At 38.6% G+C, this 12,408-nt stretch overlaps 1 protein-coding gene across 3 annotated transcripts in view; it reads left to right on the top strand.

Annotated features, from left to right (window-relative positions):
* Fbxo11 (F-box protein 11) overlaps nt 1–12,408 on the top strand; it is a 77,978-nt gene that overhangs the window by 40,422 nt on the left and 25,148 nt on the right. For 2 of the 3 annotated variants that reach the window (XM_055619536.1, XM_055619531.1), the window contains exons 2-4: nt 7,416–7,540; nt 7,656–7,737; nt 8,643–8,787. In XM_055619536.1, the coding sequence (XP_055475511.1) occupies nt 7,433–7,540; nt 7,656–7,737; nt 8,643–8,787 (335 nt within the window). In that variant the 5' untranslated portion in view covers nt 7,416–7,432. Of the gene's footprint in view, nt 1–5,041; nt 5,061–7,415; nt 7,541–7,655; nt 7,738–8,642; nt 8,788–12,408 lie in introns of those variants that run through there. The other variant, XM_055619523.1, reaches the window with a different exon arrangement.

Genomic DNA, 12,408 nt, shown 5'->3' with positions numbered 1-12,408 from the left:
ACTTGTACCTCCAATTTTAGGGGATCCACTACCCTTTTCTGGCCTCAGTACATAACTGTATACTAAACAAACACCTTCACATACATATACTTAATAATCTTAAAAAGAAAAAAGGAATAAAGTAGCCTCATTTGCATCTTGCTACTCATAATTTCCTGACCTTGGTTATTCTTTCTCCAGTAAATACAAACCAGTAAAAAGACAGTTCTAGAAGTTTCTAAATTTCATGTGAAAATAAAATTAGGAACAAGCTAAAATGTTTTTTTTTTTTTCCTAAGCTGTGTGCATTTATGTTCCCTTTTATATTTTGGTAACAACTCACATATGCCTTATGACACTCATTGTATTGCTTTCAGTTTTTATTATGTCTTATTCTCCTAGAACAATCATTTTGTGGTGGAATTTTAAAAATTTATTTGCAGTAGGGCTACAGGTGAAGGTGGTCAGCATTTAATTGATTTCTGCAAATCCTAGTTTAGTCTAAAGTTACAATTGTTGATTTGGGGAGTGGTCATTCTGATTATAAATTGAATACTGTGGTCACATCACCCTCCACACCTTCTACACTGCTTTTTAATTTCCCTGTTAAGTAGTTAATCTTGGATTGAACTTGGAAATAAATGAAACTTATGGAAGTTGTTCAGTGTGGTAGCCTATGCCTTTAGTCTCAGAGAAACCCTGTCTCCGAAAATGAGAGATATTTTATCTTTCAAGTTGAATAGAAATATTCTATAGCTTATTATAATGCAGTTTTCTCGTGAATTGGATGATATGTCACACATGAAACATCGATATTGTACTATATATAAATGATGATGGCTAGTCTATGCTTTCTGACTCTGCACTCACACTGTAGTGTGATTTCAGATTAACAAAATTACCCTTTAAAAAGAAGAAGAAAAAGCTTACTTTGTAATATCACACTGGTCGAGATGCATAGAGATTGCCTGGCTCTGCCTCCACAGTGCTGGGGTTAAAGACATGCATGCTTATGTCTGAGTTTTGTGTATGTCAAGTACTCCGTGGCTGGCTGGTCTGTCTTACTCCTAGCTAGCACCATGCATGGCATTGCCATTCATGTATTCTTCACCCATTCAGCAAATACTTGTTACCTGTGCTTTAGGCTAGACAGCTTAGAAAAAAGTTGTAAATTTCTTCAGCAATTGGATTTCTGAGAGTTATAGTATCAAAGATTAGGTTTCTGAAAGTTGTTATAGAATAGCCAAAGTGTGTATTTCTTTTGTTGTTGTTGTTTGTATTAAGTTAATTCCTACAGCTGTGTGATGGTGAAAATTCAACATACTTGTGTACCCGTTTAGATAAATAAAGACACTACTGCAGGGTACCACTTACTGAATAGTTAAATTTTGAAAATCTGTAACAGGTACAACTAGCATACCCATAAGTATAACTGATTATACATTGTATGGCAAGTCAAATCTCCTTTTAAAAAACAGATTTAAAATACTTACTTTTGGATTCTCTATCTTAAAATACCTCTGTTTTAGCTTTAGAAACTTAAATTAGAGAATATTTAGAATAAGTACTCTCTTTACTTCAATTTCTCCATGAAAACTGTTAGTTGGAAAAGGCTGTGGTGGTTTCCGACTGTGTTAGAGACAGTTGTCAAGTGGTACTTCTTTACACTGTAAGACTTGGAGCTGTTTCTAAACACTGTGTGTTTAGAAATACACAAACGTCTGTGTGTTACTAGCACAGATGTGACTATTTTCAGTCTGATGTGTGTCTCTGGTAAGGAATTTGGAATATAGTCTTGGTGTGTGGAGGGCACAACTTCTGTAAATTTCCATAACTATTCTGGAAGCCTTTGAGATTGTTACAAATACATATAAAAGTCAAGGTATTCTAGCCTCAGGCTGGATAGATACTAGATTGTTTTTTGTATTCTAATACATTTTCATTGCTGCTTAATTATATCTTTAAATATTTACTTTTAAATTGAGAAACCTGTTTATTTTCATTAGACCTTCCTTACCTTAGTGGTTCCAATTCGTAGTGAAAATTGCAGTATATATGTATAGGATTTGAAGTAAAGTCTAGAAATGTAAATATAAATTCTGACTACATATGTATGTGTGTAATGTATATGTATATATAGCTTCCTCTTAAATTGCATATTAACTTGTTGCTATTCTTGCTTTTCAGAATATATATTCACATATATATGAATATATATATGAGTGGCAGTTACTTAACAAAGCCCTAATTGAGTTAATCATTCATTATTTGGCATCTACCATGGACCATTGGCTTTATGTATTGTTTTGCTTATTTATATAATAAGCCCTATTTTTATTGCTTCTGTGTGCCACATCTGTTTTGGGGAATACTTCTCTGTAATTTTAGGAGGAAACAAACAAACAAAAAAAAAGGTTAAAAAAAATATAAATCTGGAGGCAGAAAAAAGTTAAATCAGTTCCTTTTTATTTCTTCAGTAAAGATCATGCTAGTTCTCATTAGTTATGGAAATGAAGCAGTTCTATAGAGAGGAATCATTTACTGAGTCTTTATTAGGCACTGAACTGAAACGGTGAAGAAGAATAAAAAAGGACCTTTGCCCTCGGGGCTTACAAATCTGTTTAAAAATATGACATAGCAAAAGTAAAAACAAGACAACTGTCTTAGTCACTGTTCTATTGCTGTGAAGAGACACTATGACCAAGGCAACTCATACTGGGGATGGGCTTACAGTCTCAGAGGCTTAACCTGTTACCGTCATGGTGGGGAGCATGGCAGCAGGCAGGGGTGGTGCTGCAGAAGCAGCTGGGAGCTACATCCTGGTCTATAAGCAGAGAGAGAGTGACACTGAGCCTGCTTGGGCTTTGGAAACCTCAAAGCCCACCCCCAGTGACACACTTCCCTAATGTGACCACACAATCTACTCCTAGTCCTATCAAAGCCTTTCTTTCTCCGGTGTCGACTGAGCAGTCAGATATAGGAGCCTGTAAGGAAGATGTGCATCCTCACTTCTTCAGAGACAAAATTTAGACAGCACTGATGAACAGACAACTTCCTCCTGTGCTTCTGTTAAGTCTTTAAATTCTTGACATGCTGATAGTGAGAAAAATTCCAGGGTAGATGGGTGGGTATCTTCATCTTTACTAGGTGAAGGTGGAAGGGGAGGGAGTTTGTATAGAGTAACAGATTTGATTATGAAGAAAATTACTGTCAGCATGGCTAAATTAAGCTGATAGAAATACCAGTCCGGTGTGTGCATATACTACAAACACAGCAGCATGAAATGATAGAATTGTAACTAAACCCTAAAGAGAAAGAAAGAAGTCAGGGATGCTAGAAATTAGAGACATCAAATCAGTGAATAGGAGATAAAGTACAGGGGCTTTTTTGGTCCTGGTTATCTGTGGTATGGGTCTCAAGTAGAGCTTCAGTACATACATGGGGACAAGAAGTGTAGCACTGAGGGCTGAAGAGATGGCTTAGTGGTGAAGAGGACCTGGGTTCAGTTCCAAGCTCACAGCCATCTCTAGTTCCATGGGATGCAAAGCCTACTTATGATTTCCACAGACATCAGACATGTACAGGCACATACATTTATACAAGGAAAACATTTATACTCATAAATTAAGGTGTATTTTTTCATAATGATAAACGGAATAATTCAGCAGGAATTAATCTTGATCTGTATCCGGCTAACATCTCAGAGTGTATAAAATAAAGGTTTATAGGCTCAATAGACGACCTACAGACACAGCTGGAGAGTTTAACATTTCTTTCTGAGGTCAGTAGATAACCATACTACCTCCACTCAAAAAGGGCAGGCAGAATATTTGAACTACACTATTAAAAGCTTGCTTTTTAGAGAGTTTAAAATTGATCTCTAAAATGTAGGCTATAGGGACTGGCGACAAACCTCAGTGGATAGATGTTGATAGATTAACATCTGGTTTTGTGGAGTTGACACAAGCTAGAGTCAATAGAGAGGAAGGAGCCTCAGTTGAGAAAATGCTTCCAAAAGATTGGGCTGTAGGCAAGGCTATAGGGTATTTTCTTAATTCATGATTGATGGGGAAGGCCCAGCCTATTGGGGGTGATGCCTTCCTTAAGCTGGTGGTCCTGGGTTCTAAAAGAAAGCAGACTGAGAAGCTATGGAGACAAAGCCAGTAAACAGTACTCCTTCATGGGCTGTGCAGCAGCTCTTGCCTCCAGCTTCCTGTCCTGACTTCCTTCAATGATGGATAATGATGTGGAAGCATAAGCCAAATAAACCTTTTCTTCCCCAATCTTCTTTTGGGTCATGGGGTTTCATTGCAGCAACAGAAACCCTAAGTAAGACACTAAATAGAGTTCCTGCCTGATGCCTGAACCCTCCTTGTTTAAAAGACAGAAGACTGTACGTGTTCATTTTAGATACTGATAAACATTTGTAAAAATAACCTCATGTTAAAGCACAAAGAGATGACTCCACATACACTTAAGTGTGTCACATGGACTGTATTCTCAAACTCAGTTTTCAAAGCTTTATTTGAAAATATTTTTTTATTATGTATCCCAGAGTATCCTCAGACTCTTGATCTTCCAGCCTTATGCCTCCTGCATGCTGGAGTAATAAACATGTGCCGACACCTAGCTAAGAACAATGTTTAAATGAAATAACTAGATTTTTTTAAACTTTTGCTGTTGTTCCTAGGGCTTCTCTTCTTTCTTGAGGAAATAAAAAGTCTTCTGATTTCTCTTTTAGTTATCCTGGGCATGATTGTTATTCAGTGGCTAAGTCTGTTAATTCATTTAGCAATTGCAAAGCCATGATTCTGTAGTTTTATTATTTTCTTCTGGAGTTTGCGCCTGTAGGGAGCTGTTTCCTGTCTATTGGTTATCTGATTGTCCCATTTAAGCCAGGAAGAACATGTATTTATTTTTTGAATTTAAGTACTTTGCCTACATGTACATCTGTACATCCATGCTTAGTATCTGAAGAGGTCAGAAGAAAGTGTCAGATCACCTGGAGCTGGAGTTGTGAGCCATCATTTAGGTGTTAAGAATTCATCTCTCCAGTCCTCCAACCCCATCTTTCCTAACCAGTAAGATTCTCTTCACGTTGACTGCCTATTCTGTGGGGAGTGTGTGTCCCCTACACAAGTTTCATATATAGACATATATATAGGGTTTGTTTGTTTGATTGATTGATTGATAATTAAAATGTTTTGTCTGTTTTGCAGTTTAAGCCTTGTATATAGTGGGTGCTCTTACTAAGCTATAATTCCCAGTCCTGATCTGTACTCTAACCTGTATATTGGAGGTAGTGTTTCATTACTGTATAGAATTGCGTTATATTTTGTAACAGCTACACAAAAGTTCATTGTGTAGCTGTCTGACAATGAATATTTTGGTTGTTGTCCTCTGGTAGTAGGGCTTCCGTGATGAATGTCTTGGTTCATGTGTGAGGATAGCTGCAGGATCAGTGGTCAGAAATGGGACAGCTAAGTAGCAGCTTGCCGCATAACCTTTCAAAAGCAATGACAAGTGTCTCTCTCGCTCTTCTTTCTTTCTGGTTCTTGCTTTTTTCTTTCTCTCTTTCTCCCATTCTCTCTCTATTGCTTGTTCTCTTGCTCTGTCTGTCCTGGAACCATAGAGCAGGTGGGCCTTGAGAGACCCGCTGCCTCTGCTTCCCTGATGCAGAGGTTAAAGCTGTGACTCACCACTGCCAGGCATTCTTTCCCCTTCTTGACGATCTTGTGATAATGTGATAGATAAAAGTTAATCTCACTGCAGTTTTTCTTTGTATTTCTTCATTTGGAGCTGTCAGTCCACATCTCTTATCTACCATAACTGGCCTGTTGATCAAATACTGATTTGTGAACAAATTGCCCCTTTTTAATATATTGCAGTCATTTTTTCCCCTAACTATCTCTCTTCTTTTGTCTGTTGGTTTTTGTTTCAAGAAGTTATTCTGTTGCAATTTTCAAGATTTTTAAAAATCCAAATAAGAGAATTAGTAGTACAGAGGCTCCCAGTCCTTTAAGAGTTAAATCGCCTTTCTACACCCTACTACGTGAGTGTACATGTCCTACAAAGAAGACTGTCTCCAAAAACCATAAGTTAACTAACATCCTGTCTCACTCATGGTTTCCAGATTTCACTTGCTGGAGCAGGATGAGGAAAATGTTCTTTTCACCAGTGCCACAGATGGCATTTAGTTGCCCTATCTCTTCAAATCCTACAGAACAACTTTGGTGTTCTCACAGTGTTTGATTCTTCACAGCTGTATTCGCAGTGTCCACTTTTGTCAGGAACATCACAGAAATTCTGTTGTGTGCTGTGAGGTGGTGCCGTTTCACTTTGTTTTCCTGATGACCTAACTTTGAGCTTTTCCCACAGTTGGCACTCATTCTGTTTCTCTTAATCTGTAGATAACTTGAAGTCCCTTACTTGTCATACTTTTCAGTGTATTTATATCTGTGTTAATGTATGGGTTATACCTTTGGTTACTTTATTGCGGCATACTTTTGCTTTTTCAAGCTCCCCTTCCACTCCCCCCCCCTTTTTTTTTTGAGCACTTTCTTTCTGCCACAAGATATTCTAGGCTTATTTTGTACTTTTCTGCTTATTTTGTACTTTTGTAGTCCTGGGATCTACCATTTCTTCAACGAGTATGAAAATTTCCTCTTATAGAAAATATTATTTAGAAGCAAGATCCAACTGCTAGTCATGCTCGTTCCTTTGAGGAGCTTCGTGTTGTCTGGTGTGGAGAGAACTAAGGCTAATGAGCACGTTTTCCATGCGCATATAAATACTTACATCTGTATTTCTCTATCTGCGGCTGAAATCATGAGTTCACACTATACCTTTGATTCTAGTCTCAACATCAAAGCGCTTATCGGTGCTTTCTGTTTTTATAGTTACAGCTATTTTAACAGAAATCTGACTTTCATTAACCTGTGTACTCACTTGGCCATCATTTATTCTGCCGTTACATGTGAGCCATTCTGCCATCACCTCAGCTGTGTGAGACTCTTCCTACTCTGCTAAGCCATTCCCTCCACCTCCCTGTTGCAGATTTCTTCCATGCTCTAAATGTCGAGCACCATATATCAGACCACACTCTGGATATCTTTTTTTAGCCCAGTCTGGTCCTAGTACACAGAAGTCAGCTGTTTCTCTTCATAGGTGATGACCACATGTTGCTGTACAGTGCCACCTCTTGCTAGTATGTTCACCTCACTTCACTCTGCTCTGTCCTGCTCGCCCTTAACTAGCCATGTCCTCACTTTTTTCCTTTTTAAAATTTCTTCCAAGCTTTATAAGATGTTTAACATCTGTCAGATAGTCATCCAGTTGGCTGAAATGCCATACAAAAATTCTGTTGCTCCCCTCTCTTGCCAAATTTGAGATTTTTATTAAAAAGATGGATTCCATTTTTCTCTTACCTTTTGCAGATGATGTTCCTGCAGATATGGTTGCAGAAGAATCAGGTCCTGGTGCACAAAATAGTCCATACCAACTTCGTAGAAAAACTCTTTTGCCAAAAAGAACAGCGTGTCCTACAAAGAGCAGTATGGAGGTTAGTTAATTGTAATTGGTTTTGTAATGAAAGAATGGGGGGGGGTTACAGTTTTTGAGAATTATTATATATAGTAGAAACACTTGATTGATAAGTTTTCTTTTTGGTTTTGAAGGGTGCCTCAACTTCAACTACAGAAAACTTTGGTCATCGAGCAAAGCGTGCAAGAGTGTCTGGAAAGTCACAAGATCTATCAGGTATTTTGAATAGGAAGCTAAGAAATGAGGCAAAAGTAGTTTCAGAAGTTTGTATTTGAGCCCAAGCATTGTGACACAAGCCTTTAGTCCCAGCATTCATGGACAGAGGCAGGTAGATCTCTGAGTTCAAGGCCATCCTGGTCTAGAGAGTTTCAGGTCAGGGCCACATAGAGACCCTGTCAATAATCATGAAAATGATGATGATGATGATGACGACGATGAATGTGATGCCAAAAATTAAATTAAACATTATCTGAATATTTCAAAAGTAGTTACCATTAAGAATATATTAGAACCTAACATTTCCCTCTTTGACTTTTTTACTTTTAATTATGGGTATGTGTGCTTCTGCAAAGAGGGTATTCCAGTTGCCGAAATAAGCCAGAAGAGGGCATCAGATTTCCTGGAGCTGGGTATATAAGAGGTTGTGAGCTTCAGGTTATAGGTGTTGAGAACCAAACATGGGTCCTCTGAAAGAGCAGCACAAACTCTACATGCTGCACTATCTCTTCAGCCCCTGTCTTATTTTTATATAGAAGTGGTTTTTTGTTTGTTTATTTCGTTGTTTATTTGTTTGTTTGTTTTAATAGCCAAGCCAAATGGTACAGCCATAACCCAGCTACCTGGGAGGCTAAAGGAATGTGTAGGGATTGGGACTAGAAAACTAAGTTCCTGCCTAAGTTACAGTGACTTCAAGGCCAGTCTGGTAAACTCCACAAGACTGCCTTAAACACAAAACAAAAAACAGGTAATGTGTGTGTGTGTGTATACATGTATGTTCGCTAAAGGAAAAATATAACTACATTAAAAATACAGGCTGTTTGTTAGAGAAAATAACTTTAGTAAGGATAAAGTCATTGCTTGATAAATGAATTGTTTACATCCTGTTTGTTAATCTCTTTTAGCAGCACCTGCTGAACAGTATCTTCAGGAAAAGCTTCCAGATGAAGTAGTTTTAAAAATTTTCTCATATTTGCTGGAACAGGATCTTTGTAGAGCCGCTTGCGTGTGTAAACGCTTCAGTGAACTTGCTAATGATCCAATTTTGTGGTAAGTGAAAAGCCAGTCCTTGTTTTCTTGAAATGGGATGTGATGCCTCAAATGCCAAGGAAAGTTGAAGTGTGAGTTTCTAATTACAACTAAGTAATTAAAGGAAAGTTAAAATGCCTATAAATTCTGTTACCTGATTGTTATAAGTGTGGAGGACTTGTCAATCCAAGAAATATTTATTAACCAGTAAGTGGGATTATTTCTTCTATTTACAGGTTTATAACAACTCAGTGATTTGGGAGGAAATGTTTTATTTGTGGAGAGAGGTGGAGTGTTGAAGATAGACTCTTGTATAGCTCAGGCTGGCCTCAGAATGACTTTGCAGCTGAGGTTGCCCTTGAACACCTGTCTCTCCTGTTTCAGACTGGGATGCTGGTGTGTGCCACCACACTGAACTCATTTTGTTTTTTACATTTTTGGTTTTTTATGAAGTAGCGTTGGGGTTTAACAGAGATATTTCAGTACAGATTTAAGTATGGGGTGAAGAAGGTGCTCAGAAGAAAGTAGGACATACCAAGAGCATGGGTGGCAGCTTCTCAAAGAGTCAGCAGAAGTAAGACACCCAAGTGTTGGTATAGCTTCTCAACAGAGTCCTGCCTCATTTTTAGAAGCAGAGAGAGTTGGGTGTGATGGCACACACCTCTAATCCAATTCTAGCAGAGGCAGGCAGAGTTCAAGGCCAGCTTGGTCTACAAAGAGTTCCAGGCCAGCCTGGGCTACACAATGAGACCTTGTCTCAAAAACAAAACAAAAGGAAAAAAAAAATCATTCAAGGGTAATTTTAAAATAATTCTTTAAGTCTAGTTTCAGTTAATATATATGTTATACTGACGTATTCCCTTTGCTCTAGTCATTCTGTTTAGGAAAATGTTTTCACTCTTGCACACTTTTTTAAAATAACAACATGTAGGTAACAAGTAGGTGAGCTACAGACCATCTACTTCCAGCAGTAACAAAATGAGGAAAGCGCTGGAGCTAAGTGTGTTTACTACTCTCACCACGGGGCTGCTTCTCTCCACATAGGGTACACATAATAAAACTCATGCAGAAAATACATATACAAACAGATCTTTTTAAAAAGAAATAGATAAACTATATAATGTCCAGTTAAAAGACTGAGATATTTCTGCTATCTGACTTTTACAAAAAAAGTTGTTTTGTTATTGCTGGGTTTTTGTTTTGTTTTTGAGCCAAGTGTTAGGTGCCCAAATAATCTTAGCATTTGTGAGGTGGAGGCCAGAGAATTTCCCCAACATAGGAAATTTGAGGTTATATGAGACTCTTTCCAAAAGGGGAAAAACAAAAATGTGAAACATAAAATGAAATGCGCAGAAAATAAGATTTGTTCTGCTGGAGCTGAGATAACTCAGCAGTAAACACAGCTGCCACCAAGCCTCACAACGTGCATCTGACCTCTAGAAGCCACGAGGCGGGAGAAGGGAACTGTCCCCATGTGGCCTGTGACCTCCATGTGCACATGGCAAATATGTCCTCCCTCCAGCCTATGTACAGGTTAAAAAAGAGGGTTTTGCCGGGGGGGGGGGGGGGGGGGGGAGGGGGCGCACGCCTACAAGTCCCAGCGCTCAGGGAGGCAGGGGCAGGTGGATCTCTTGAGTTCGAGGCCAGGCTGGTCTGTAAAGCCAGAACAGCCAAGACTACACAAAGAAACCCTGTCTTGAAAAAAAAAAAAAAAAAAAAAAAACAAAAACCAGACAACAACAACAAAAAAAGAGGGTGTTTTACGCTGAGTTTTCAAAGTAAATAATTTATAAATAAAAAGACTAGAAGAAAAATACATTAAACCATTAATAACTATCTTTAGTTACTATTGAAGTATCTTTAGTAATAGCTATCTATACCATTATATACTGTCTTTTTGTATGCTCGTGTCTTATGGAGCAGGGGAAGAGAGAGTATGTGTAGGCAGGATCTTACTGTGTAATCAGGTTGGCTTTGAACTGGAGATCTCCTACTTTGGCTTCCCAAGTGCTAGGATCATAGAGGAGTATGCCGTCACGCATAAGCCCTGGAAGTTATTAATATCTTATGATGTCAAAAATAAGGTACATCTTCTTTTGAAGATACCTCTATTTTAGGAGAAACTGAGAATAAATAGAGAAAAAGAGAAAACATTTTTGTTTGTACAAAAAATTATTCCACTTCTAATATTTGGTGTACTTACTGGGACTAAAGATAGAAAAAGAATTAAGTGCTCCTGAGGCCTACCCCTTGCTGCTGAACTATTGGCTAATGATGGAATCTGGGAGAGAATACAGTCATTGTCTTCAGTGGTGAGCCCACCATCAAAACATCAGGCATATATGCACACATACAGAGTAAATTTGTTTGTTGTTTTTCAAGACAGAGTTTCTCTGTGTAGCCAGGTATGGTTACACACATCTTTAATTCCAGCATTCAAGATGCAGAGGCAGGCTGATCTTGGTCTACTGAGTGAGTTCCAGGATAGCCAGAACTACACAGAGAGACTCTGTCTTGAAAAACAAAACAAACAAACAAATCTAAAGAAAGAGAAGTATACTTTTTATGTGCAGGTGCATTGACACAAATGTGTACTCCTGGCAGTTGGTAGGCTGATGCAGAATTGTGAATTTGAAGCCAGTCTGGACTATATAAATTCAAGGCAAACCTGAGTTACATAGTAGGACCTTGTAGGCCTTAAAACAAAAACAAAAAACACACACATACACAAACACGCGCGCGCGCGCGCGCGCGCGCGCGCACACACACACACACACACACACACACAGCAGAGGCTGTATGTGCTGGTGCAGCTCTATTCCCAGCACTGAGGAGGCAGAGCTAGGCAGATTTCTTTGAGTTCAAGGCCAGCCTGGTCTACAAATGAAGTTCCAAGCTAGCGAAGGCTACATAGTGAGGCCCTGTTTCAAAACAAACCAAAAACAAGACAAAATAGCTCATTAAATTACAGTTTATGGTAGGGGTTGCATTTTCCCCCTTTCTAAACAAATTTTGAAGAAAATTTACTATTATTATTGTATAGTTTTTAAATACACTGTGTATATAGTGAGAATTTATTTTGTAGCTGGAGAGATGGGTCAGTGGTTAAGAGCACTTGCGTCTCTTACACTGACTAGCACAACCTTCTGGAACTCAAGTTGTAGGATTCCAGCACCTCCTCAGGTCTCTGCAGGCACAACACGTATATGGTGTACATGGAGCCCGGAAAACACTCTTTTTCTTTAATTTTAAAAACTTGATTGTTGGTTTGTGGCAGGGTTTCCAGCACCTCCTCAGGTCTCTGCAGGCACAACACGTATGTGGTGTACATGGAGCCAGGAAAACACTTTTTTTTTTCTTTAATTTTAAAAACTTGATTGTTGGTTTGTGGCAGGGTTTTTCCATTTGTAGCCCAGGCTGTCCTGGAACTCACTATATAGACCTGGCTGGCCTCGAATTACATTGATATGCCTGCCTCTGCCTGCCTGAATGCTGGGATTAAAGGCATGTGCCACCATGCCCAGCAACTGCCCAGCTATTTATAATCAATATTTTTTTAAATATATTTTGTCAGCTGGATATAGTGACACATACCTTTACTCCTAGCATTTGTGAAGCAGAGGCAGGTATATCTTTGTTTAC

This window comes from Psammomys obesus, unplaced genomic scaffold, assembly GCF_907164565.1.
Source record: "Psammomys obesus unplaced genomic scaffold, mPsaObe1.curated_primary_1811, whole genome shotgun sequence".
NCBI lineage: Eukaryota > Metazoa > Chordata > Mammalia > Rodentia > Muridae > Psammomys > Psammomys obesus.
Note: the sequence above shows the minus strand (reverse complement) of the source record. Positions and strands in the feature narration are given on the sequence as shown.